The sequence below is a fragment of the Oryza sativa genome, chromosome 2, assembly GCF_034140825.1.
Source record: "Oryza sativa Japonica Group chromosome 2, ASM3414082v1".
In the NCBI taxonomy this organism is placed as follows: Eukaryota; Viridiplantae; Streptophyta; class Magnoliopsida; order Poales; family Poaceae; genus Oryza; species Oryza sativa.
The window spans coordinates 33720165-33747810 of record NC_089036.1 but is presented as its reverse complement, the minus strand read 5'-3'; the positions used below and the strand labels follow the sequence as shown (position 1 = coordinate 33747810).

Below are 27646 nucleotides of genomic sequence, written 5' to 3'. Positions count from 1 at the left end.
ATTACCCAACCATTTGTCTTCCCAGAACCTAACTTGGGAGCCGTCCCTAATCTTGAAGGATCCAAAACGGATAAAGTCCTATTTGACCTTTATAAGACTAGCCCAAAAATGTGAATCCCCCGCTTTCCAATAGGCTTGAGATAAAGGTTGTGATCCCAAATATTTATTGCGTGGTAGTTGTTGCCATATTCCATCGGTGGTAAGTAGTTTGTATAACCACTTACTAATTAACGCTTTATTCTTTATCTCGAGGTCATGAATTCCTAGCCCCCCTTGTTCTTTGGGACGACAAATAATGTCCCACTTAGCAAGCCGGTATTTCTTCTTATGTCCATCCCCTTGCTAATAAAACCTAGATCGAAGGTAGTCAAGTTTTTTAAGTACCCCACTAGGAATTGCAAGGAATGACATCATATACATTAGGAAACTGCTAAGTACTGAGTTAATCAAAGTAAGTCGTCTTCCCAACGAAAGAAGTTTTCCTTTCCAGCTACTCAATTTCTGCTCAGAACATGAAGTCAGTGCTTCTAGCTTTCGAACAGTTGTCGGGTCTTAAGATCAATTTTCATAAAAGTGAACTGTATTGTTTTGGTGAAGCACTTGATTATGGTGATCAATACAACCAGCTCTTTGGCTGCCAGGTCGGCAACTTCCCATTCCGTTATCTGGGCATTCCGATCCATTATTGGCAGCAGAAAGTACGCAATTGTGTTTTGAGTGTATGCATGTGACTTAGATAGTTGCATAAATATTTTATAAAATTAGATAAAAATAGATTATGATGATATAAAAAATACAAATCTAAATTCGATCTACGAATAAAACTGATAACATACTGGAGACTGACTATCAATGGCAGGTGAGGCAATTGATTTCATTTTTTTTAACCAAATAAGCAAGGGATGTTGGAACAACAAGCCCGGCCAGATCAACTTGCACCTATGGTTGCGAGAAGACGATGTTTTCACTTGTGTTGCCCACCAACGCGAGGCTCTCCTCAAACAAACCCAAAGTAGAGACTTCGTTATTGCTGTAATCGTGATATTCGCCGACGGCTTCGTCCTCCGGCGAGAAGATAATCTCCAGGGTCCCGACGCTAGGGTCGAAGACCAACACATGGCCTGTACCTGTGGCAAACATGATCTTTTTCTTCTTCTTTTCTTCGTTGTTGCCATCACTAAACATATGAATCGGGGCGATCCAATACCACCTTAGACACGAATGGTCAGGCGGCAACACGCTCACCCATTCGATGGAACACAGCTTCTCCCAGCTTCCAGCTGCAGCTTCTCTCGTCACCCATATTTCGCACGTAGGACTCTCCGGCTCCTCGTCCACGAGCTGCAACTTTACGTCTGTGAAAGTATACACACACAGACAGCCATCCAACTCTGTCAGCTCAAAGTCGTCGCGAGATTGCAGCTCAGGAGGAGGCTTCAACGACGACACGCCGAAAGATTCGTCGGTCACGTTGAATGTGACGATGTCGCCGTCTCCTCGGAGGAAGTGCAGGTCGCCGCCGTTGCAGAGCGCGGCTCCTCGTCGCCAATTCTCTCGCGGGTAATGCCAATGCCGCGGCGGCGGCGTCGTGGACGCGGCGGCGGGCGGCCTCCAGCTGCTCGACGGCGACGGCTCGTCGCCGTCGAGAGCCAAGACCTCCCAGACGACGGTCGCCGGCGAGCAGCAGCGGCAACCCACCACGCGCACCACCTTGTGCCGCCGCGTGGCCGAGCAGTAGCCCAAGCCGTAGGTCGCCGGCGGCGGCGTGTTGTCCGTGCCCGGGAGACGCAGGATGTGGCGGGTGGAAGGGTTCCAGAGGTAGTGCGTGTGGTGGCCGGTGATCTTGAGGAGGACGAGGCCATGGCAGGACTTGCTGGCGAGCGGAAAGATCGTGCCATGTGGCAGATGTCTAGCGGTCATGATCTCCTCTACCGGGGGCCTGGGGATCAGATGCTGCCACTGCCATTGCCAGGCGAAGAAAGGTTGTCGAGGACCGAACGGCGGCCTGATGAACAGCCGTGGTGGGTGTTTGTTCCGCTGCTTTCGCTGGAGGAAATGGGCTTCCTGGAACAGGTGTGACGAGGTGATGGTGGCGTGGAACCGCCGCGAGACGCATCGGAATCGGAGGAGCGATTTGACGGGCAGGTGGGAGAGGATCTCGTCGACGATGTCGTCGGGCAGTGGACAAGGGCAAGCCCCCGAGAAACGCTTCATCCTCTTGGCGCTCCTCGTGCCATCCATGTCTTCCTCCCTCCTTGCCTCCTTGGTTGGTTAATGATTACTCAACTCACTCCTGTTTGTTTTGTTTGATCGATTCTGGTGAAGTGTACAGCAGATCCAGGAGATCGGTGCCCTCCAGTTAAATGAGTACCCAAGGAGCAAGGATGAGTCCGAATTTGAATGGGACACGCAACAAAACTCTAGTCCGAGCCGGAGTCAGTTCGCACGGGCACGGTATTCCTTCGATTAATTGGCAATCGCCGATCAGCGATCACTATCAGCCAGCTTTGCCGTTTTTAGGGAATATCCTCCCCGTCGGTTGCTCGGGAGAGGTATAGATGGTCATCTGGGCCGCCCGGCACGGCATGGCCCAAGCCTAGCCGTGCCTAGGCTGAGGTTTGTCGGGCTGGCACGGCCCGGGCCGTGCCGTGCCAGCTCACAGGCAGCATACACAGCCCAGGCACGGCCCAATACTACTCGGGCCATGCCAGGCTGGCCCGAAGACACGAAGGCCTATTGTGCTTGCTCGTAGAAAAAGTATATTTTTGGTTCCTCAACTCTGCGGCTGTGTTTGAATGGCTGGAAAATAAGTCTATTTTGTATGCCTCTTGTCTTGGGCCTTGCCTTATACGATTATATAAGTCTATTTTGCGTCCCTATATTTTTTTATTTGATCGGGCCGTGCTAGGCCAGCCCACCATGCCGAGGGTGTAGCCCAGACATGGCGTGGCTGTCAGGCCAGGCCGGCACGAGCACGACCCCAGTCGGGCCTTGCCATGCTTGCATCGGGCCAAAATTGCGAGCTTCGGGCCAGGCCGTGGGCCTTGGGCCATATGGCCATCTATAGGGGGAGGGAGAAAAAATCGAGCGCTCCCTCCCCCCACGACGCACGCCCCCTTGGCCCCACCCACGTGTCCCTGCCTCCACCTGCCAAGTGTCTCCACCACATACTCCATTGAAACAAATCACCCACATATTTTGGAACGGGATTGCTATATGTCATTCGAATGAAATTTGGGGAAGAAATCTTACAGATTTTGAACCATTGGATCCATGCCAAGGTTCGTGCATCGGCTTCTCTCCTTCAACTCCGGCGGGCTCCCCTTCTTCTCCGGCGCCGGCGACACCCCAACTCTGACGGGTTAGGGTTTGGGGTTGGGATGAGGGTAGGAGGGGGGTTGGGTGAGGGGGAAGAGGGGGCTTTCCTCGGGGTTTAGAGGGATGGCCGTGGGCGACGGAGGACCGATGGTGGGCGGTGGACTCCGGCGGGCGGCAAGGCGGCGGCGGCACCGCCGAAGCCACGGGGATGAAGGAGGGCGGTCGGCCGGCGTCAGCGGTGGGGGCAAAGCAAGCATGAGATTAGGAGGCGGCGGCCGGTGGTGGCGGATCCGGCGGCGGGGAGCCGCCGGAGACGGGGAAGACGGCAGGGCGGGGGCACCTCCCCGTCGCCACCTCGAGGAAAGGAGGGAAGGAGGAGAGGGGGTAGGGGGAGGGGGAGGGGTATCGCCGGGGGGGGAGGGTCTCGCCGGTGCCATTGACCCCTTCCAGGATGCCGGTGAGGCGGGCGGCGGCATGGTGGGGCGGTGGGGCGGTGGCGGTGGGGGATCGCGCGAGGACGGAGGAGTGGTGGCGGCATGCGATCTATATCGGGGGGAGGAGGAGAGGAGCTAGGGTTAAAAGGGTCTGCACGGATCTTGAAGCATATCCAATGGTCCAAAATTCGAATGATAGGAGGTGGGATTTTCTGTCACAAGACGTATAGACAGCACCCTATATTAAGGGAATTTGTTTCATTTTTTGCTCCACAAAAAATATTTTACCTAGTGTACTCACAATGTTTCACTATGTATATATCTAATGTTGCAGTGAATTGAAATATTCTTTTGCAATAAATCACCCACATATTTTGAAAACCCTCTATTAAGGGAATTTGTTTCATTTTTTGTTCCACCAAAAATGTTTCACCAGTGTTCTTTTAATGTTTCACTATGTATGGAACAAATGTTGTAGTGAACTGAAACATTCTTTCGCTATTTGCTAAAACATTATTTTTATATAAGGTGAAACAACACCTAATTTAAATGATTGAAACATTTTTGATCTACTGTAAAATAATTCCGATATATTTGGTGGAACATCGTGCAACATTTTAAAATAATTCAATAATAAGCTAAACAAATTTCCGTCGGAATATATCCATGTATGGTCTTATTTTGAAGATTTAATTGCAACAAATTTAATGGTGCAATCGGATCATGATTTGGATAAATAATTTAAGAGAAAAAATAGTTTAAAATGGTTTTGCACGTATGCGTCATGCTGACGTCATCATCCGATTTTGCCCCCTCCCCGTCGGCCGACCAACACGTAGTCGTCTCCCGTTTTCAGCCCAACAATCCTTTCCTGTTTTTGTCTTTTTTTTAACAAGTTCATTTGAGGTCCCTTAACTTTACACCGAGTTCAATTTTCATCCTTGATGCAAAATTAGACACAACGGGTCCCTCAACAGTCAAAACTGGTATAAAGGAGGTCCCTCAGCGGTTTAGATGGCGTTTTAGCTGACGTGGCATGACGCCTACGTGGCTAGTCTGACTTGGTCCTCGTCCTACGTGGTGGTGACATGGCTCTAGAAGCAAAATGAAAAATATGTGAGACCCACATGTCAATCATAAAAAAAATATAGTGGGACCCACATGTTCCTCCTCTCTATCTCCGCCCGCAGTCTACGAAACGCTCACCAGTGGCTACGCTCGCCGACCGCTTGGGTGACCACGGCGGCAGGGATGGGTGGGGGAGGAATGGCGACTGGGGGCAGGGGGAGGGGGCTGTGTACAAAACAGGATCTTGCAGCACTGGGACGAATCGATGGCGTCAACGTTGGAGAACCCGCTGAAGCGGCGGCAGCGGCTTCGAGCTCGAGTCTCGGGCCCCGTCGGCGCCACGCTGTCCGTGTCCCGCGACTGCGAACTCGCCGTTGCCAGCGCCAACTCATGAAGATCAATGCGGCGACGCAACAGGAGGAATCGGCGGCGCGGGGGGGTGAGGTCATGCAGCTCCGGCCGCCACTCCTCCTCTCTCGTCTCTCGCCTGCTGCCGCACGCCGCTTCTCTGCCATTGTCCATCGTGCGCCACTCCGCCTGAGGCCCAGAGCCGCCCCGCTCTGAGCAACGAAGAGAGGGGAGATGGGGAGTAGGACAAGAAGAGGGGGCGTGAATGACATGTGGGGCCCACGTGGGCCCCAGTATTTTTAAATTATTTTTTGTGTAACTGATATGTGGGACCATAGTTTTTATTATTTTGCAAATTAAATTGTCACATAAGCGTCATGTCAATGCCACATTAGATGAAGACCGAGTCAAATTAGCCACGTAGACGTCACGTCAGCTAAAACCGCCTTAGGACTTATTTTGCACCGGTTTTAAGAGTTGAGGGATCTATTGTATCTGGTTTTCCAGTTGAAGAATGAAAATCGAATTCGTTGATAAGTTAAGAGAACTCAAATGAACTTATATTCCACCGAGCATTCACCGTCAAGAGAGGCGCTCTAAATTTCTTTGTTTGCGAGGTGACATTTGATAGTGCATTCCTAGGAAGTACGAACATATTGCTTTTTTTATGGACCAGTAATATACTCGTGTTGTGTAAGGCTCTTAGCCATACAAGCTGCAGCTACTGTGGCTGCTATATCACAAATTGACTACAAGTAGTTGCAGCAATTCTTAACTACGGTAGCCGCAGTTGCAAAAATATCAGCCGAGCACATCTTAAGTGTGTAACAGGCTAGACGCATATAATTAAGAATTGATTGGGTATATGGGAAGGAAATAAGATGGAGAACAGTAGTAGATATAATGAACACAATGAGTGTGTTTAGTTCACGTTAAAATTGAAAGTTTGTTTGAAATTAAAATGATGTGATGGAAAAATTGAAAATTTATGTGTGTAGGAAAGTTTTGATGCGATAAAAAAGTTAAAAGTTTAAAGAAAAAATTTAGAACTAAACAAGGCCTTTAGTAGATATAATCCGTACAACCTATTGGAGTTAATTTCGAGACAGTGTAATTTGGCTTTGCATAGCAGCCACAGGAAGGCAAAGCCACACAAATTTTGACAATTTGATATTTTGAAAAAAATAATTTTACAAATAAACCGTCACTAAAACTTATTTTAAAAATAATCTTTTTTTTCCAGTACCAAATCATCTGGCGCTGACCTTAGACACCTCAGCGCCACGTCATCTAGCGCTGAATGTCGTGCCACCGCAGATGGGAGGCTAAGTCAGCGTGCCAACGCATATTCAGCGTCACACTATTTGGCGCTGAGATGTTTAAGTTCAGCGCCACACGATGTAACGCTGAACAAAAGGGTTATTTTTAAAATAAGTTTTGATCGGTTCATTTGTAAAAATATTTTTTGCAAAGAGTCAAATTGTCAAAGTTTGTGGCAAAGCCAAACGGGCCAGCACTTGTTCACCGCGCAGCGCTTGTCGGCCGCCAGCTCGCGCGGTCGCGCCCATGTGGTGATACCCGTAGACCGGATATAGAGGGTATTGGGGTACGTTGATGCAAGGGTCTACGTAGTATGACATCAAGCAAACAGAAGACGAAGATTATACTAGTTCAGGCCTCTTGACAGGTAATAGCCCTAATCCAGTTGGTATGGAATTATATGATGGGAATCACAGGTTACAAAGGGAACGATGGAACTCGATGAAACCGGCGAGATCATAATCGAATTGATTCGACTAGATCTCCCAGCGATTCGGCTCCTGCAGGCTCCGACTTCGTAGGCTGTGGTGGTGGCGTTGGCTGTGAGATTCGATCCCGCAGGTCCTCCCAGGGGGTCCCTTTTATATCGCAGGTCAGGCAATCTCCAAGCAGGACTCAGAGACATCGAACCGCACACGATACGTTGACAACACAGTCTTGCCCGAGTAGGTCTCTTTCCATCTGCCAATTCCGTGAAGGATTTCCTTAACACGTATAGAGAATGTCCCTATATGCGCAGGCATGCCATATTGATATGTGACATATATCGAAGGGTAAAGGGTATACCTAACCCGTAACCCTGACAGTAGCCCCCGACTTCTGCTTAAATGAACTCGTGTGACCAACGCGACTTCTGATGTCGAAGCTGATGTCGTTCTCGGTGTGGGAACCGTAGAGACAGGACATAGTCGAGAACACCATGTGAAGTCCAACGGTCATGAGTGAATTTAAACTGAAGTCTGAAAGACCGCCGCACGCAATAGACCCAGAAATTTCCGGCGGGCATCTATCTCCTTTCCTTGAAATTCGCGCCGTGCGAAGCGCGTCTACTTAAGGGAATTTTGGGGATTCATTCTGAAGTCCGCCTGTTCGTGGGAAAACTTTCTAGCCTCCAAGCATCCCTCGTCTTCCCCGCTCCCGCAAAAACCCTCGCTTGTTAATCTCCGTCCTTCCTCCGACGATCTCTAGTTGGCGATGGATCTCGGCAAATCTACTTCCACCAACGCGTCGCTGAAGAAACTCCAGGAAGAGGGCGCCCTTCCCGGTCGCGGAGTCATGGAGAGAGAAGTAGGAGGTACTGAACCCCAGCCTGTCCTAGGTCGCATGGTTGCGATCGAGGACAACATTCTTTGTGGTTTTCTCCCTCCACCTTCTGAATTTCTTCTATTGGTTCTGCACTTCTACGGCCTTTCTTTGCTCCACTTGAACCCCAATTCCATTGCCTTCCTCAGTATTTTTGCGCACCTTTGTGAGGCTTACATTGGGGTAGAGCCTTTTCTCGATCTCTTCCGCTTCTACTATGAGTTGCGTTGGATGGAATCCAACAGGGTGTCCGGATGCGTCGGATTCCGACTTCGGGATGGCTTGAAATCGCGCTACATCCCGTTCCAGTGCACTTCTTCTCGAAGCAAATGGCGGGCGAGGTGGTTCTATCTTCAGATAGAGAATTCGGATCCTGTCTTTGTCGTCCCTGAGGAACAACCAGACAAGATTTCGTCTTGGACCGCAAAGCCCGCCTTGACCCCTTCCCTCCAATCCTTCATCGATGCCATCGACGACCTCCGAGTACGAGGTTTGTCGGGGTATGAAGTCGCTACCGACTTCGTCGGTAGACGGATCCAACCGCTCCAGGCCTGAGCCCACCCAGCCTTTGACTATTCTGGGCCGGAGGACGCGACCCGGGTTTCTCCTCGGGGTATTTTCCTTTTTAGTTAAATTGACTCCCTCATGCGCGTGTTCTCCCTAACTTATCAAATTCTGTTCTCGATCAGCAGGCTTGGATAGCGCCACCGTGGAGCGCCGCGTTGGCCAACTGATGATCAGCGGCCCGACAACGGCAGACGACGTCCCCGTTCCTCTTTGTGAGAAGGAGGCGACCGAGCGCGAAGCCGCAATCAACGTGAGTGTAGTCGGCAGCCCCTTCATTTTTGCTCCTGGATTGGATAATGACTTTATGCAATGTAGGCTCTCCCTCTGACTGACGCCATTGGACCGCTCGTGGACCACCAGGCGGCGGCCTTGTTGAAGGAGGGCATCGCTCAGGAGGCGTCCGATGTGGCCGTTGCCGCTACGACTAGTGGCAGCCGTGTCCCAAGGATAGGGAGAAAGTTCACCTCCGTGCTCGGCAGCCGCCGGAGAGCGTCCTCCCCATCGGTGAGTTTCTTGATTCGTTAACTGCATAGTCGGAAGATGCCACCCTCAATTCGTACTTGGTTTACTTAGGCCGTGGATGCGTCTCCGCCACCTTCGCGACGGCGGAAGCTGGTGACGCTGGGCGAGAAGTAAGTAGACGAAAATCGAGATTTTTCCCTTGTTTGATTTCTGGCGACTTGTTTTGAGGGCCAGACATGATGATCTTCTGCAGGTCGGCATAGGCGAAGGCGGCGCAAGACAGGTCTGGAGGGAACTCCAGCGCATCTCCTGCGGTGGCCTCGACCGATGTCGTGGTCGTGCCGAGGAGCCGTGAGGCGACGCCGAGTGGGCCAGCCAGTGACCTCGGGCCTACTCGCGGCCCGTCTGCCGACGTCCTCACCTGGGGGGAGTTTCAAGCCGAGATGGGGCGCATCCTCGAGGCTGGTGCTCACGGCATAAGTCGCGAGATTGCGGAGGCGAGGGCAGCAGCAGCGTCGTCGGCGAACGAGCGTGCCGACAAGCTGGAGCACGACCTAGCGGAGGTTCGCGAGGACCTCCAGAAAATGAGGGAGCTGGTGGCCGGCAACGAGTGACAACGGCGGGCACTCGAGGGTCGGATGTCAGAACTCGAGAACAACTTGTCGGAGATCCGTGGCTCGTTGCGGGTCACCTACACCGGCCTACACCAGCTCGCCGGGGAATGTGGTGTTACGACAACCATCCCGGCGAACCCCGACGAGTTCTCGCTGACGTCTTCACTCGCGGAACTAGCAACGACGATGGAGGCGATACCCTCCAAGCATGCGGCCAGGATCGTGGAGGAGGCGTCCAACGGGATCTATACCGGGGCCTGTCACGTCCTTGCATGTGTAAGGTTGGCGCACCCCGAGCTCGATCTTCGGCAGATCTTGGATCGGGGGGCCGCCAACGACGCGCGTAAGGGCGTGATGGAGGAAATCGGCGAGCTGGGAGAGTCTGTTCTCCCGCTTTTTGAAGAGTAGGACCTTTGTTCCTTTGTAATCGGTTATGCCTTGTAAAAACTTTGTTGGCCTCAACTGCCTTTGCTTGTGCAGTCGTCACCTTGGTCTCCATTAGCACTTTGGTCCTGAATATTTTTGGTTGTCGTTTGTAGGTATGTCGATGTCGAGGATGTCCAGCAGCGTGGGCAGCCCGAGTTACCGGTGGTCGTCCCGGCGATTGCGCTCCAACCATATGTGTCCCAGGACGATGTAGGTCAAAGTTTGCCCGTGAATACGGGTATGGCGATGACTTCCCTAAGTTGGTGATCTTTGTTTTCATCTCCTTTATTCTTCTATCCGGAGTGACTTGATTTTCTGTGTTCTCGGAAGAGAAGAGCAGCTTGACTTAGTTGTTTCCATGCTGAGCAGATCTCGAGAGTAGGCTTGCTGACCAAGATCGTCGCATCCAGTATTGGAAGACGAAGTGTGAGGTCGCGGAACTCGAGAGAGCCATGTTGGAGGTGAGAAAGGACCAGGCCGTAGAGGCACTCCGAGGCCGCGAGGTGTGGTTCGACTCGTATCTGAAGAGTTGCTGCACGTCCATGTCGAGGGTCTGCAGAGAGCTCCGAGTACCTCGTGGGGATCCCGAAGAGTCGGCGGCCGGATACATCTCGTGGCTGAACGGAGCCTGCGCTCAGCTTGAGGGCATTGGTCAACGCATCGACGAGGCCTTGAAGCAGGAGTGTCGTCGCTCAAGCCGGTATGCCGGGGGACACGTGTTGGCCTGTATACGAGATCACCGTCCGCAGCTGCACCTCGAGGTCCTCCGCGAAGGTTTTTCACGTTCTCGGAGGACTCCTACGGAGATAGATGGCCTGGCGAAGTCGATGGTGCCGCTGGCGGAGAAAGTTTTCCAGTCGATGGACTGGCGTTGGCCTTCCTAGTAGCCTTTGTACCTTGTGATAGACATCTTAGGGAAAAGTGTAATATGGTTTTGGACCTGTGTGAAATTGTAAGAAGTATCTTATGAAATAGAAAAGAAATCTATCTTAATGAGTCCTTCTTACTCTGGATGTAGTGTGTAAGAGTGCCTCTTCAGTTCCCGACTTTGGCCAGTCGTTTGATTTGTACACTCTCCCTAGCCCCCAGCCTTGTCGTCGGAGGATTCTTCTCGAAGGACAAGGCTCTTGGACCTTTGACCTGCCTCGGTTGAACCGGTTGAACAAGCACTGATCCTAGCCCCCAGCCGCGAAGTTGGAAAGTTCATTTCCGATTACGCGGCTTGGTTAATACGCAAGGGGAGAACTCTTACACGACCAGGTCTGACATGGTCTTTCGTCTCTACAGAATCCGACAAGGCCTTATCGGTCTGGAGCGCTTGTGCAGGTAGCTTTGTGTGCTTGCTATGGAATTGACAGGCTTCACACCGCTGGACCATGTCGCATGTGTCTTTGAGGGCGGTTGGCCAGAAAAACCCTTGTCGAAAAGCTTTCCCGACCAATGTGCGACCGGCGGCATGTGACCCATAGATTCCTTCATGTATATCGAGGAGGAGGTGTCTGCCGTCGTCAGACGAGACGCATTTGAGAAGTACTCTGTTTGGCGCTTTCTTGTATAGATCGTTGCCGATCATACAGTAAATTTTTGCTTTACAGGTTATTTTCTCGGCCTCTGCGTCGTCCTCAGGCAACTCTTCGCTGTTGATGAATTTGATCAGTGGGGTGCGCCAGTCATCTGTGGTCTCGATATCGGCGGTGGCGCGTTCCGCCTCTGTGACCTCCGAGCTGATGTCGGGGGCGGCTATGTTAATCTCGCTGATGGCCTCTTTCACTGATGGCTTTGTCAGGATGTCCAGAAAGGTGCCAGGCTCAAGAGGTTCTCGCCTGGACGCATGTCGTGCTAGGTCGTCTGGCTCGATGTTGTTCTTGCGGTATACGAGGTACTTGGATAACTCGGGGTTAGAGCATTTATAATCTTTGTGTACCTGGTTGGCGACTAGCTCGGAGTCCCATTTCACGATCAGTCGTTTGACCCCAAGTTCAGCTGCTGCTCTTATCCCAGCGAGTAGTCCTTCGTACTCGGCTGTGTTGTTGGTCGCCCTGAAGTTGAGGTGGATTGCGTGCTTGAACTGATCTCCAGAAGGAGATGTCAAGATGAATCCTGTCCCTGCTCCTTGGCTGTTGAGTGCACCATCGAACGCCATTATCCACGTTTCGTTGTCGATCTGGTTGCCTGATTGGTTATCAGGCATAGTCCAGTCGGCTACAAAATCGGCGAGTACCTGGGATTTGATGGTTGTTCGTGGTACAAAGTGGACATCAAACTGACTTAGCTCGACTACCCATTTTGCAATGCGGCCGACAACGTCTTTATTTCTCACGACTTCACCGAGAGGGAAGGAGGAGACAACTGTGACTCTGTAGGCTTGAAAGTAGTGGCATAGCGTTCTTGATGTCATGATTACCGCGTAGAGCAGCTTTTGGAACTGTGGATATCTGGTCTTTGCGTCATGGAGAGCTTCGCTGACATAGTAGACTAGTCGTTGGACTTTCTCTCTCTCGACAACAATGACAGTGCTGACGGAGTATGGCGTGACGGCAATATAAAGAAATAATTCTTCATTAGGTTGGGGAGCGACGAGTACATGGGGATTTGATAGGTAGCGCTTGAGTGCAATAAATTCCTCTTCGGCTTCCTATGTCCATACAAATTTATCTTGCTTCTTTAGCTGAGCAAAGAAGGGTTGTCCTCGTTCTCCCATCCTAGCTACGAACCTGCTTAGTGCTGCCATTCATCCGGTTAGCTTTGTACTTCCTTGAGTCTTGCGGGCGACTTCATGTTCTCGATTGCCTTAATCTTCTCGGGATTCGCTTCTATTCCTCTGCCAGAGACGAGGAAGCCGAGCAACTTGCCCGACGGTACTCCGAAGGTGCACTTCTGTGGGTTGAGCATGAGGCGATATTGTCGGAGGTTGTCGAACGTTTCCCGTAGATCGTCAATCAATGAGTCGCTTTTCTTGGTCTTGACAACAATGTCGTCGACGTATGCCTCGACGTTGTTGCCAAGCTGGTTGCTAAGTGCGCCCTGGACCGTGCGCTGGAAAGTATTCCCAGCGGTTATGAGTCCGAATGGCATCTTAACATAGCAAAATACCCCGAACGGCGTGATGAATGCTGTCTTCTCTTCGTCTTCTCTCGCCATGCTGATTTGGTGGTAGCCGGAGTAAGCGTCGAGGAAACTCAACAGCTCACAGCCGGCTGTTGAGTCCACCAGTTGGTCTATTCGAGGAAGAGGGAAGTGATCCTTGGGACACGCCTTGTTGAGGTCAGTGAAGTCGACACACATTCTCCATTTCCCGTTGGCCTTCTGCACCATTACCGGATTGGCTAGCCACTCTGGATGAAGTACTTCTCTGATAAAGCCAGCCTTGAGAAGTTTGTCGAGTTCTTCTCGTATGGCTTGTCTTCGGTCTGGTGCAAATCTCTGCAGTCTTTGCTTTACTGGCTTGGCATCGGGTCGCACCATGAGTTTGTGCTCGATCACCTCCCTGGGGACCCCCGGCATGTCGGACGGCTGCCAAGCGAACACGTCAGCATTGTCGCGGAGGAAGGTGATGAGCGCGAGTTCCTATTTCTCGTTTAGTGATGCCCCGATCTTGACGGTCTTGTCGGGGTTGGCACTAGAGAGTGGAACGGTCTTGATCGCGCCGTTCGGTTTCGGCGTCTTGTTTGTCTTGCTCATTTTCTTGGGTGGCTCAGTTGTGGCGGGTGGACTTGGTGTTTGCTCGACCATGTCGAGGCTCCGCTTGTCGCATTGTACCGCCAGCTTTGCGTTCCCTTGAATAGTGATTGTTCCCTTTGGTCCCGGCATCTTGAGCACTTGATCCGCGTAGTGAGATGCGGCCATGAACTTCGCAAGTGCAGTTCTCCCGATGATGGCGTTATATGCTGTATCGAATTCAGCGACATCAAATGTGATCTACTCTGTTCGGAAGTTGTTTGCTTGGCTGAAAGTCACAGGCAACGTAATTTTGCCCATTGGTTTGGACGAAGACTGGGGAGTAATTCCATGGAAGGGTTGATCGGTGGGCGTCAACTCGCTTCGTGGGATGCCCATGGCGTCCAAGGTGCTGGCGAAGAGAAGGTTGATTGAGCTGCCACCGTCGATGAGAACCCGCGCGACCTTGATGTTCCGAATAGTGGGTTCGACCACGATCGGATAGCGTCCTGGGATGACAGCAGTCTTGGGATGGTCTTCTTCCGAAAATTCTATCTTCTGTTTAGACCACTTCATCTTGGGTGCAGCCCCCTGCCATGTCGAGCAGACTTCTCGCTCCACTTTTTTATACTCTCGCTTTGAGGAGTACGCTGTGGAACCTCCAAAAATATGTGAGACGTGGAGGTCAGAGTCTAGATATGCTGAGTCCGATTCCTGAGCAGTCATCTCCGCATCCTTCTCGACCACGCGTACTCGCTTGCCTTGTTCCAATGTCATGTGCTTCTCGAGCGATTTTTTTGAAAACAAGGCAGTCTTCCAAAGAATGTCTGTTCGACTTGTGTATGGGACACCATGCTTTCCTCGCGTCGCTACCTTGTGGGTCTGGGCGTTTGGGAGGGTTAGCATATTCTGCTGCGAGAACTTCTGCTTGAGCTTTCCTTTTCGCATTCTTGCGATTTTTCTTTTTGCTTGACTCAGGTGTCTCCGTGGCTGGTTTCTTCTCGCCCCCGGTCTTTGGCTTGTCGTTCTTGCGTCTAAGCGCATCGTCAACGTGGGCGCATCGCTCAACAATCTCGAATAGTCTCCGAGTAGTTGTGATGTGCCTCGTTGCTAACTCCTGGGTAGTGTAGCGATCTCTAACACTAGACTTGAAGGCGCGAATTACAGAAGCGTCGGTGATTTCGGGGATTGTATTTCTGCACTCATTAAAGTGCCCAACATATTCCCTCAAGGATTCACCCGAGTTCTGTGTCAATGCGTGTAAGTCGTCTTCGATCGCGTGGCGCTTGTAAGTTCCCTGGAAGTTGGCGACGAACTGCTGCCATAGGTCTGCCCACGAAGAAATCGAGTAGGGCGGAAGGTGCATCAACCATGAACGCGCAGAGCCTTTTAACGCAGTTGGCAAATAATTCGCCAACGCGTTGTCGTCCGCTCCGGCAGCATAGAGTACTGTGGAGTAGACTTAAAGAAATTCTTCTGGGTCAGTGCTCCCATCGTACTTCTCTATTGCTCCCGGTCGGAACCTCTCAGGCCATCGGACATCGCGCAACGAATGACTGAAAGCCCTACACCCAGCACTGGGGGCAATGGGTTGTCGGCGATCGTATGTCCTTCGTGGATGTCTGTCTGACGATGAGGAGGAGGAAGAAGATGAGGACGACGATGGGTCGCTTGGTCCCGGTGAAGGATTACGAGAACGCCGACCGGGTTCTCGAGAGCCCTGTCATCGTCCTCCATTGTTGTCCCGGCACCGATCTCTGTCATCTTCGTCATTATGGCGGTGTCCTCGACTGGTATCGCCCGGCGTCCTTCGTTCACGATCGTCGTGAATATGGCGGTTGTGGCGGTGATCACGGTCTCGGTCTTCGTTCGAACGGCCTCCTCGTTCTTCATTGTCGTGACGTCGTGAAGAGACGTGATGATAGGAACAATTCTCGTTTTCCCGTGTGCGACGAGCCTCTCGGCGGCCGTTTAGGTGATCACGGAGATCGCTGGTGCCGCGAGGTGGAGGGCTAGCTTGATGGGGTGATTCCCGCTGTTCGGGGTTTTCACCGTTGATACCACCAGTTGGTTGTTGTTCCGGGTGGGATGCAGCAACGGCCTCTTCGAACGCGTTGCTGAGGTTGGTCACTGATTCCCATAATCGTTCTGTCCATTGTGCGAGATCATCGTTTAGAACGGGGTCATAAGGGGTTTCCCTCAGTATTGCATTGAGGGTCCTGATGTGCTGAGCCGGTGTAGTCGTTTGATTTTCCGCCTCGGTGTTAGCGCGTGCTGATGTGTTTGTCCCGTCGATAGCCAATACCTCGCGTGGCGTACTTGTTGACTAGGAGTCGTAGTCCTTGAGTAGATGTAGGACTGACGGTTCGGGAGAACCGATGTCGATAACACCGACGAAACGATTTGGGGTCAGCGTCGTTCCTCATTCTTTGTCTTCGCCTCTAAGGGTCTTGCCTGGCTACTGGACCTTAGGAGATGACATATTTGTGACGCTGAGAAAAACTTTACAGCTTGAGAGGTCATGATTCTTTGTCTTGTGAATAGGACAATAGACACCACGAGTTGGAGAAACACGCTGAATTCCACGCTCTTTGCATGCGCGAATCTCGGCGCGGGCGTTGAGGAAAACCCAGCAGGCTTGCAAAGTATGTTTCCTGGTTTTGTGGATAGGGCACCAGGACCCTGTCGCTTCGGAAGTTATTCTTGTCGGCTTGTGTTTCTTGTCGGAACGACAAGGTTTGGCCGCATTAGAATCCTTCTCGAGCTCGGATATCGTCGATGTTCTGTTCTCCGCTTCGGCAGGAGGACCTTTCGACGTGGAGTCGTCTTGGGTTATAGCCACTGCGTTCTCGTTTCTGGTCATCGATGGCTCAGCTGAGATCGGCATTGTGGTGTAAACCGGAAAGACAATTTCGCCGACTTAAGTCCACGCTAGCATCGTTGAGGCAGGAAGCCCGTAGTTGAGGTTGGTGTTGACGCTGTTGTCGACGAGGCTGGATGACATAGTAGTAGAACCTTGAGCACCAAGTCCCCCTACCTGGCGCGCCACTGTCGACGGGTGATACCCGTAGACCGGATATAGAGAGTATTGGGGTACGTTGATGCAAGGGTCTACGTAGTACGACATCAAGCAAACAGAAGACGAAGATTATACTGGTTTAGGCCCCTTGACAGGTAATAGCGCTAATCCAGTTGGTATGGAATTATATGATGGGAATCACAGGTTACAAAGGAAACAATGGAACTCGATGAAACCGGCGAGATCGTAATCGAGTTGATTCGACTAGACCTCCCAGCGATTCGGCTCCTGCAGGCTCCGACTTCGTAGGCTGTGGTGGTGGCGTTGGCTGTAAGATTCGATCCCGCAGGTCCTCCCAGGGGGTCCCTTTTATATCGTAGGTCAGGCGGTCTCCAAGCAGGACTCGGAGACATCGAACCGCACACGATACCGGAAATCTCTCGCACTCTCAAAAGAGAGGTGGGGCGCTTACGCTTAAGTCGATGGAACTTAAGGTTGAAATAACACTGGGAGTCTGCAGCTCATTCTACTGCAAACCAACACACCCACGCCTACTCTCCCGGGCCTAGAAGGTTTGCAACATTCTCATCAACCCAGTCTTGCCCGAGTAGGTCTCTTTCCATCTGCCAATTCCGTGAAGGATTTCCTTAACATGTATAGAGAATGTCCCTATATGCGCGGGCATGCCATATCGATATGTGACGTATATCGAAGGGTAAAGGGTATACCTAACCCGTAACCCTGACACCATGTCTCTTTAATCAAAGGAAACAGTGTAGAAAAGTTTAAAGCAACTGCAGATTTTTCTTTTAAAAAAAATCTTCCTCTCTACATTTGTCGCTACATAATAAAAATGTAAATTAGAAATCAAAATCTCAGAAGCACATTTCCTTTTATTTGTAGAAACTAACCATCAACCAACCAACTGCTACTTAAAGTTGTACTCATCATACCCCCTCCGTCCTCTAATATAAAAGATTTTAATATTTTACTTACACTGTTTAACCATTTGTTTTATTTAAAAAATTTTAGAATTATTATTTATTTTATTTATGACTTACTTTATTATCCAAAGTATTTTAAGCACAACTTTCATATTTTTATATTTGTGTAAATTTTTTGAATAAGATGAGTGACCGAACAGTGCAAGTAATATGTTAAAATTCCTTATATTAAGAAACGGAGGTAGTATAATAGAGCCACAGGTCCATACAAAAGCATGGGATCAACCAACCGAATGCAATGCAAACGGTCATAGTAGTAGTGTAGTAGCTAGCCACGTTACGTAAAGTTACAGCGCGCGTGCGCGGCGCCGCGGCAGCTTCTTTTCTCCGCGGCGGCCACGACAAGCCCGCGACGTGCGTGCAGCCGGTGATGTCGGCACAGCGTGGCGCCGTGGCGTGCGAACGGTGAACCGTTGCTCTAGTCTCCGAGATTCCACCCAGCTAACCATGGCCCATCTATCCCGCGTTAGATTTTGTCTATCGTCTATCTATGGTCAATCGTCGTGGTCGTCGGCCGCTCGCTGCCGTACGTACGTTTGTAGTAAGAAAATATGTAGTGTCCATTGACGACGATGCATGCAATTTTCGTAATTTTGCTGCGTTCAAGGCAGCCAACCACGATATCAGATTTATAATATTAAAATATATAATATTTTATATTAGATTTATTTATTTTCGATACGAAAGAAGTAGCTAATATAACTGGCTATGTTATTGTGTGCCAATTTATGGTGCTAGCTAGTAAGACTTTGAAATTTTCTTACGTCGTATGTGTATATAGCTTTTTTTTTCATTTTTTACAAAAAACTAGCGCGCGCAAATAGTCTTATATTAGTTGTAGAAAAGCAAAAAATATAATATATAAGTGGAGAAAGCTTTCATCTCATTAGCTATCTTTATCTACAATACATTGCAGTAGCACGAGATAGAAAATGAAAAAGAAAATATTATATGTGTTGAGTGTGTACTTCCTGAAATCAACCGTAGTAAAAAAGGCTATGCCCTCTTTTAAAGGCGCAACAAACAAATCGAACGCATCCCTGCAACTCTATGCAAGTTGTCAAATTAATATGAGCCCTAAATATAGGAGTATATGCTACTCCCTCCATTTCAGGTTACAAGATGTTTTGATTTTGGTCAAAGTCAAATTATTTTAAATTTAACCAAGTTTATAGAAAAAATAATAATAATATTTTCAACCCAAGATAAATTTATTATGAAAATATATTTAATTATTGATTTAATGAAACTAATTTAGTATTATAAATATTACTATATTTATCTATAAATTTAGTCGAATTTAAAATAGTTTGACTTTATCCAAAGTCAAAATATCTTATAACCTGAAACGAAGGAAGTACCAATGATGTTGCTAAGGTTCTTTCGCCCTGATCTTCTGTCAAAAATGGAGGGCCCTGAGATAGTGAGATGTCGACGCCGCCGGCCAGACGGCTACTACATTACTTGTTGCCAACCTGCCAATTAACTGATTGCACGATCGCCTAAGAACAGTTGAAACCCCGCGTGTTACAGTGGAATATATTTTATTTGAGATTGATGGTTGCTTTTGATAAATTAAAGTGGTATAAAAATCCATCACTATTGAATTGGGCCACGATCAAATTAGATAGCCCTCCCGTGGTGAAAAATATATATGGGCCTCACGTGGTGACTGTATGCGAGATGGATTGGGCTATATTTTTTCATCCAACGGTTCAGAGATGATTAAATATATTGATCCAATGGCTGAGCATTAACGATGATGTGGCACATTGAGGTTTGAGTTTTAGATCTTAATTGTAGTTAGTGGGTTATAATAACTTTATAGTAAGAAGGGATTAGAGCCCGTCGGTTAGCCTAACAAGTTAAAGTAAAAGCTAAAATTTAAATTTTTAACTTGGTTTTGAAGTTGATATTTTCAACATAATTTCTTTGAATTATTAGTTTTTAAGTCGCTACGAACAAATATATAAAAGTTTTACCTATAAATTATTTTTTATTCTCTAATAAGCCGAAAGGACTTGTTAGGGAATACAGACAATCGATGAGCCTCTTGTTAGAAAACGATAGTCAAAACGATAAAAAATAATAGATCAATCACATAAGACATGAGATTTAACGTGAAAAACCCTCCAAAGCAGGAGAGAAAAAACTACGGGCACCAGCTAGCAAAATACCTTCACTGAGGTTACAACGTCGTACGGTGGGTTACAAGAGGTATATATATGATATATATGAGGTGAAACCCTAAAAGGTATTACGATCCGTACCGCGGGGGCTCTGCCCCCACACCCCCGCTCCGCTCCGGCCCAGCCTCCGGCAGGGCCCCCAATTCGCTCCGACAGATCTTTATTAAGTGCAAATAAATTTGGATCACAACTCAACACATCTTAGCTTCACAAGTTCGAATGGCTTAACTTTCCTGGTCATTGTTCAGAACAGCAAAATGACAACTCGTTTTCTTGTTAATTCTGCAGCAGTACACAGTGGCTGTTACTACGTGATGCATATTAATTGACCAGAAGAAAAGGAGCTGGGGGGAAATGTTCATGAAACTCGTATTCAAGATTAGGTGAACTGAAACATTCAAACATGCATGCTAATGCTAGCTCCAGAAGTTGTTTGATGTTTTCCTGAAGAACAAAAAGGGACTCGCGGCACGATGTCTTAAGAAGCAGGCACAATTACACGCGCGTCGTTGGATAGAGTCAGTCGACGAGATGACTAGAAACCGAGTACTCCAATATGTAAACAAACGTGTCTTAACTTATAGACTTTTGCTGTTGCTGACTTCAACGATCGATGTCACTTTGCTGGTTGGCCTACTTAGTAAAATAAAACGACTGTCGTTTTGATGGTCATAACTAATTAGGCGAGATACTAATACCATTCCCAATCCAAAACATTAGGTATAGTTTTCATAAACTCTACATCATCAAGAAACTAGTACTAGACACCACTCTTCCAATACAAACACCACTATTCTATACTTAAATTTAATGCTACTTATCTCACATGATGTTTTGGATGTTGTGTAGAAACCATGTCTCATGCAAGACATGATTTCCTTCTCTTTCCTCATTTATTCACTTGTCACGTCACTTTTTATTCTATGTGGCAGCTTATTTAATACTATAGACATCATCATAGTCATTGGGTTGTGAATGGCGTAAAGAACCAAAAACAATGTAACAAGTCGCAGTTCTTTTTTTTTAAAATTAACAAGTCGCAGTTCTAGTTACACTTAACACAGATTATTTAATTACCCCACTTAATTGTTCAGAGAAAATCTTGGCAACAAAGCCTTGTTGCAAAAGCCAGAGTAATTATAGCAGAACCGATCTTTCTGGGAGCAACTGATACTTTCCAGGAAATCTTTTAAAAGAAGATAGTACTGCTAGTAGGCTGTGTTTGCAACCCCACATTTTCAATCCCTCTCTCTTGTTTTCTACGTACACGCTTTTTAAACTACTAAACGGTACATTTTTTCTAACAAGTTTCTATACGAAAGTTATTTAAAAAATTAAATTAATCTATTTTAAAAAAAATAGCTAATACTTACTTAATCACGCGCTAATAAATCGTTCCGTTTTCCGTGCGAAAGGGTTCGGTTCCATCCTTATATCCGAACACAGCCGAAGATAAAAGTAAGATAGGGTGATTAGCATCTTCCAGGGTCACCGTTTTGTCTCCTCTCGTTGACCAGCAACCGAGATTAGCACACGCCACTAGCTTTGAGCGGCGTTCGGCTGAGTTCTAAAGTGCCACTCGCAAAGCCTATTTTCTTATTTCTTACAATAAATTACTATACATACGACTCAACTATTCAATACACACAACTTAAATTTAATTAACAAATATAAATAGTTGTAATGCATATGAACATATTTTTCTTTGATTATTTATGTTTGCATGTCTCTGATTGTATATAAGTTGTACCACTAAAAAAATTATTTCATGTTAAGTTATATTATATAAATTATTTTTAAAAGATATCAAATAAATCTATTTTTAAATATCTTTGCTCATATCGCGTTTCGCCGAAAATCAAGGACGATTGAGGCCCTGTTTAGTTCTCACGAAAAACTTTTCGCCTTGTCAAATCGAATGTTTGGACACATGCATAAATTATTAAATATAGAAAAAAACTCATATGTATAACTTAACATGATATAAATCTTTTAAGTCTAATTACGCCATGATTTGATAATATGGTGCTACAGTAAATATTTTCTAATGGATTAATTAGGCTTAATAAATTCATCTCGTAGTTTACATGTGAAATCTCTAATTTATTTTGTTATTAGACTATGTTTAATATTTCAAATGTGTATCCGTATATCCGATGTGACTCGTCAAAATTTTTCACCCATGAAACTAAACAGGGCCTAACTTGTACTCCCTCCGTCCCAAAATAAGTGCAATTTTAGCAATATTCATGTTTAACATTTGACCGTTCGTCTTATTTAAAAAAAGATTATGATTAGTATTTTTATTGTTATTAGATGATAAAACATAAATAGTACTTTATGTGTGACTAATTTTTTTAATATTTTTTATAAAATTTTCAAATAAGACGGATGGTCAAAGTGCTAAATATGGATATCTATGGCTACACTTATTTTGGGACGGAGGTAGTATGTTCCAAACTCGAAGGCTATCAAGAGGCGAGAAAGCCAAGGCGGAAACATGTGGGAAAACGGCTGGAGAAAAGGCGACTCGGCTGTGTGTTTGCAATCCCATGTTCCTAACCCCTTTCCCTCATTTTCCGCGCGCACGCTTTTCAAACTACTAAACGGTGTATTTTTTTTGCAAAAAGTTTCTATACGAAAGTTGCTTAAAAATCATATTGATCCGTTTTTGAAAAAAAAAATTAGCAAATACTTAATTAATCATGCGCTAATGGACCGTTACGTTTTTCGTGCGGGGAGTTTGGTTCCCAACTTCCCATATCCGAACATTGGTTTATTCAATGGTGGACAGGTGGAGAGAGTATAAGGTTAGAGCATGCCCTGCAGATCATCTATCCGGTCATCCATTATGTGTTTGGTGTATGGAGGTGAAAAAACAGTACTCTATCAGAGTAAACATCATTTTTTATGTCCTCTAAACCAAGCACTCCACAAGCTAAATTTGGTGGTTCTCTCTCCTCTCGTCATTCTCTAGCTACCCAACTGTCTGGACTAACGGTAGAGGGAGTGTATACCAGAACTCACGGTGGAGATCGCGGGAGTAAAGGCGGGAGGCGAAAGATTTGGCAGGGTCGCAGGAGATTGCCAAAGTGCTGCACCGCCCTCAACCCACAACACTCGTGCCTTCTCCGTCCTCGCTGCTGGTTTTCTTTAGGCAAATGATGAGGCCCATAACAACTAGATTCATCTTGTTTTTTTAAAAAAAATAAATGTCCTCCATTCGTCCGCACTGTACTTAACTCCATAATATATTATATGCAACTAAAAACTAACGATTTTAGGACGAAGGAAGTACGTAGTAGTAATAAAAGGAAGCACGTAATTAAAGGATCAACATATTTATTACTTAGAGCTTGAATAGATGCAAGACTGCAACTCTGCTTGCTCAGCACATATGTTGAAGCGACTTTGCTGAATTGCTTGCTGGTTGCTGTTGAAGTGAGTTGAAATAAGGAGTATCAACCAATTGCATTAGGCAACTAAATCGGAGCCGTCTAAATATTTATGGACAAAATTTCTTCAAAAAATTTAACATATACAAATATAGTATAATAATAGTGTATTTACATTTTCACTCTTAATAAACTTTGGCCGGCCCGGAAAAAAAAGTGTACTTACATTATAATTTGAATATAACAACAAAATATATGTAACTTTCAAAAATGCCATGGTATCACGCCTATTTTCGTGAAGTGGACGTCTCCGGACGAAATCCTCTCACAACTACGCACACCGTGAATTTTTCCTTCCCCGTTTACATGAATCTTCAAGCAAATTTGACGGTTCAAACTTTCCACGATGTAGTTACACTGCAATTATATCGTATTTACATTTATAACTGGGCCATGGCCTGCTTGCAGCTCCCCAACGCGCCACGGCGATCAACGAAATTGGCCCAGCACACGCCAAGCTCAAGCAGGCCATAAAAGCTGGAAATATTGTCATTCTCCCAGCCCACCGCCCGTAAGTCGCGAATGAGCCCATGATGAGGAGGACGACCAACGATGCCGGCCCAATTTCGCCCTGGATTTATGCGAATCGGCACCTGGTTCAGATGGTAGCGATCCTGATTTTTCATGCGGCAGTGTTTGTTCATTTTATAGCCATTTTTAACCTTTTTAAAATTTAATATTGCTAAAATTTTAGCAAGTTAACAATATTATTAAATTTAGGTAGGATAAGCTTGTTGTTGTCAAATTCTCTAGGGATGACCAATACTCTATTTGATAACAAAATCATCATATATTTGTTAATTTTATCAAACAATGATATGCTTTAATCTGAATAGACCTTTAGGACCCTATTTAGGATCGGTACCTTTCATGCCCATATTTCCTTAATAAGTTAAAACATCTTATTAAGAAATATAAATTAATTTATAGTTAAAACTTTTATATGACTTAAAAACCAATGTAAAAAGATACACTGAAAATATATCAAAATCAACTTAAAAGTTTGAAAATTTAAATTTAGGCTTTAGTGTATTAGTGCAATCAATAGGCTCTTATTCACTTAAGCCCCTTAGGGATCCTAATATATGCAGTTATTATGACCATTTTTTGACTTTATGCAATTTAGCCCCTAATCTAGGTCGAATTTGTACAAATCACCACACACCGAAGCCGCAAACCCCACCAATCCCACAAACCACTCTCCAGCCCTCTCTGCCTCCTCGCCGCCGCCGCCGCCACCGCCGCCGCTCGCCGGCGCGGCGCCAGCCATGCTCCCCTTCGTCCGCTCACTCCGTAGGCTCGGCCCTGCCGCGGCCGATGGGCGCCTCCTTCTCCCCCTCGCTCCGCTCTCCTCGAAGGCGGCCGCGCCGCCGCCGGAGTACGAGATGCCGTCGGTGACGTGGGGCGTGATCCAGGGGAGGAAGGAGCGGCTCGTCTCCCGCGTGCTCGCGCTCGACTTCCTCCGCTCCGCCGGCGTCTCCGACCCCGCCGGCGAGCTCGAGGCCGTCGAGCTCCCCTCCTCCCTCGAGGTGCTCCAGGAGCGGCTCGACTTCCTCCTCCGCCTCGGCCTCTCCACCGACGACCTCTCCGCCTACCCGCTCCTCCTCGCCTGCTCCCTCCGCAAGAACGCCATCCCCGTCCTCTCCTACCTCGAGAAGCTCGGCGTCACGCGCGCGCGCCTCGCCGCCTTCGTCCGCGCCTACCCGGCCTGCCTCCACGCCTCCGTCGCCGTCGACCTCACCCCCGTCGTCAAGTCCCTCCGCGGCCTCGACGTCGACCGCCAGGACCTCCCCCGCGTCCTCGAGAGGTACCCTGACATCCTCGGCCTCAAGCCCGATGGCACCATCAGCACCTCCGTCGCGTACCTCGTCGGCATCGTCGGCGTGGCGCCGCGCGACATCGGCCCCATGGTGACGCACTTCCCTTTCTTCCTCGGCATGCGCGTGGGCACCACCATCAAGCCTCTGTGCGAGTACATCACTTCTCTCGGGCTGCCAATGCGGATCCTCGCGAGGATTCTCGAGAAGCGGCCATACATTCTTGGCTATGATCTTGAGGAGACGGTCAAGCCAAATGTGGAGGCATTGCTCAGCTTTGGCATTCGAAAGGAGATGTTGCCGCTGGTGATTGCGCAGTATCCGCCTATTCTTGGATTACCGCTGAAAACGAAGTTAGCAGCCCAGCAGTACTTCTTCAACTTGAAGCTCCAAATTGACCCTGATGCGTTTGCCTGTGCTATTGAGAAATTGCCGCAGCTTGTAAGTTTGCATCAGAATATCATACTGAAGCTGGTGGAGTTTCTCCGTGGGCGAGGGATTAGTAATGAGGATGTTGCGCGGATGGTGGTTCGATGCCCTCAGATTTTGTTGCTTCGGATGGAGCTCATGAAGAACAGTCTTTACTTCTTCAAGAGCGAGATGAAGCGCCCAATAAGTGAATTGTTAGATTACCCTGAGTATTTTACTTACAGTTTGGAGTCAAGGATCAAGCCTAGGTACATGAGAGTTTCAACTAAGGGGATTAGATGCAGCTTGGATTGGTTCCTAAACTGCAGTGATCAGAGATTTGAGGAAAGAATGAGAGGGGATTTTATTGAAGGCGATGCACCAGGACCCTCCTTTACAATGGGAGGGAAGCTTCAGATGCCAGGCAGCCAGTTAGTGTCGGATGATGATAATGCGGAAAGTGACGATGAGGTGCTATATAGACGAACAGTCATGCTCTAGTGAGTGTAGTTTCTTCTTCTTGTCTTTCTTTGAAAAAAGCTGCAGCATATTAGTACTTTGTGAACATTCACAAGATTAAAAAAAAACTGGCCATTTTTGTTCCAGATTTGGTGGAGGATAATCCCAAAGATCTTTCGTGATGTGCTCCTGACAGCATCATGCACGCAAGTGAGTTCTAATTTTCTATGTTTTCTATGTCAAATACCATCTAGTATAGCCCTGATAACTAAAACCGACTGCAAGGGATTGAAGTATACTTACTGAAACTGTTATTATTCATGCCTGATTAGTGACGAGGAACGGCCATCTGATCTTGTATATTTTGCTCAGCATTAGTAGCTGCAAGATATTGCATCAATGGCTACTCCAATAAGCTAGAAGTAGAGGGGCTATAACAGGGAAGTAAAAATGAAAAGATAATGAGTTGTAATCAGGAATGTGCAAGTAATCATACCCTTTTCTGCAAAACTAATAAAATGGCAGACTAGGAGATAAATTTAAATCTCTAGCATCAAGTCGTCAACACACTTTAGAGGCTATCTTTGAGACACAGTGAGACTTTCACTTTCCAAGTAAGCTTCTCAAATGAATTTGTGATAGAATACGTCCTCTGTTATTTATACCCACTTAGAAACTAATCATAAATATGAGTAATCTATAAAAATTGTTGATGTCGATTCTAATTATTTGCTTCATTTTGTTCATGACTTCAAGGCTATACCATCATTATCGGTAAATAGCTGCCTGGTTATTTGCATTTGCAAACTGAAATTCGCTAACCACGCAGGCATCCTCAACTGCAAGATGAAAAAGGCTTTGGCGTTAATGGAACATTCTCACACCAACAGAGGTCATTGGAGTGCTGGCCTAAGCAACAGCTCGAAGGGATTAACAAAGGTAGCAGATGTACTCCGTGACAGCCTCTGGCTTTGGTTATGTGCGACTTGAGGCGAAAGCTGGAGATTCGTAGACCAGTTTTGGTAGGAGATCAAAGAGTAGCTGTGGTAGAGTGGAGATAATGTGCCAGTGATGAAAAATCCTGTTCACTGAAATTTTACTCTAGGACACCATATGATCCCAACATAGGATTCAGATTTTTGTAGCCTGTAGACTATTTACTGTCTGTAATTCAACTGCTGAGAAAAGTATTGCCTAATGAACTTATTACTAGCACGGTGTGTACAGCTTACATTGTGTTCCACATAACCACATTTCAGTGTCTATGGTTTTGTTGCCAATCTGAATGTCATTACAGATAGATAGAGAGTTCACTTCAGTACTGGAAATCACTCTGAACCTGATACCACCTCTACCTGCCTTCCCTAGCTAAATGTGAGGGAGTTGAGCTGTCCTTTTGCACAGAATGAGCTCTGTGCCAGTGACTGTTCAAAGCATTTGTAGGAAAAGCAACGATGCAGACAGCTTCGTTGGCAGAAGTTCGCACAAAGCATCATAGGGCTCTTAGGTAAAGCATCGGTGCTCATAGCACTGATGCGTCTTGTATCTGAATGCACTTCAGCAGCTTGTGGTGATCTTTATTTCTAATCAGAAGCAAAGTTAGACAGCCATGATGAGCTGCCCCTATGACTATCTGGGCATCTCTTCTGATTATTGATAAATGTTCATGTAAAATGCAGGTATTGTACAGAACATTGTTGAAGAAAAACTCCAACAACTCACCCAGTTAATCCAGTCATCAGATAGGAGCAAGATCAAGCATCATGTCAAGATCAGTCA

The 27646-nt window shown here is 47.3% G+C and overlaps 3 protein-coding genes across 4 annotated transcripts; 1 reads left to right on the top strand and 2 right to left on the bottom strand.

The window, feature by feature from the left end:
* Positions 1-751: 751 nt before the first annotated feature.
* LOC112937991 (putative F-box protein At1g47790) lies at positions 752-2284 on the bottom strand. The gene has a single exon (XM_026023515.2). It carries the CDS (start codon positions 2239-2241, stop codon positions 940-942), a length of 1302 nt encoding a protein of 433 aa, XP_025879300.1. The 5' UTR covers positions 2242-2284; the 3' UTR covers positions 752-939.
* Positions 2285-11072: 8788 nt separating this feature from the next.
* Positions 11073-13174, bottom strand: LOC136355293 (uncharacterized). The gene is made up of 2 exons (XM_066307681.1): positions 12611-13174; positions 11073-12080 (listed from the first exon to the last, which is right to left on the bottom strand). Exons 1-2 carry the CDS (start codon positions 13172-13174, stop codon positions 11073-11075), a joined length of 1572 nt encoding a protein of 523 aa, XP_066163778.1.
* An 11190-nt stretch (positions 13175-24364) lies between these two features.
* LOC4330939 (transcription termination factor MTERF4, chloroplastic-like) lies at positions 24365-27130 on the top strand. 2 transcript variants are annotated; one of them, XR_003240562.2, is made up of 3 exons: positions 24365-25908; positions 26015-26077; positions 26697-27130. XR_003240562.2 is itself a non-coding variant. In XM_026022940.2 (1 exon), exon 1 carries the CDS (start codon positions 24452-24454, stop codon positions 25907-25909), a length of 1458 nt encoding a protein of 485 aa, XP_025878725.1. In that variant the 5' UTR covers positions 24365-24451. The 2 variants fall into 2 exon arrangements, 1 of the variants encoding a protein (XP_025878725.1); XM_026022940.2 differs by lacking the exons at positions 26015-26077; positions 26697-27130 and having other exon boundaries at positions 24365-25909.
* Positions 27131-27646: the final 516 nt, after the last annotated feature.

Bases quoted from the DNA above. Each gene is read 5' to 3' on its own strand.
- LOC136355293 (XM_066307681.1), bottom strand. From the start codon at position 13,174: ATGGTGCAGAAGGCCAACGGGAAATGGAGAATGTGTGTCGACTTCACT. The intron at 12,081-12,610 runs GTACAAAGCTAA...ATCAAATCCCAG, and splicing joins CGCCCGCAAGACTCAAGGAA to GTACTCGCCGATTTTGTAGC.
- LOC4330939 (XM_026022940.2), top strand. From the start codon at position 24,452: ATGCTCCCCTTCGTCCGCTCACTCCGTAGGCTCGGCCCTGCCGCGGCC.
- LOC112937991 (XM_026023515.2), bottom strand. From the start codon at position 2,241: ATGGATGGCACGAGGAGCGCCAAGAGGATGAAGCGTTTCTCGGGGGCT.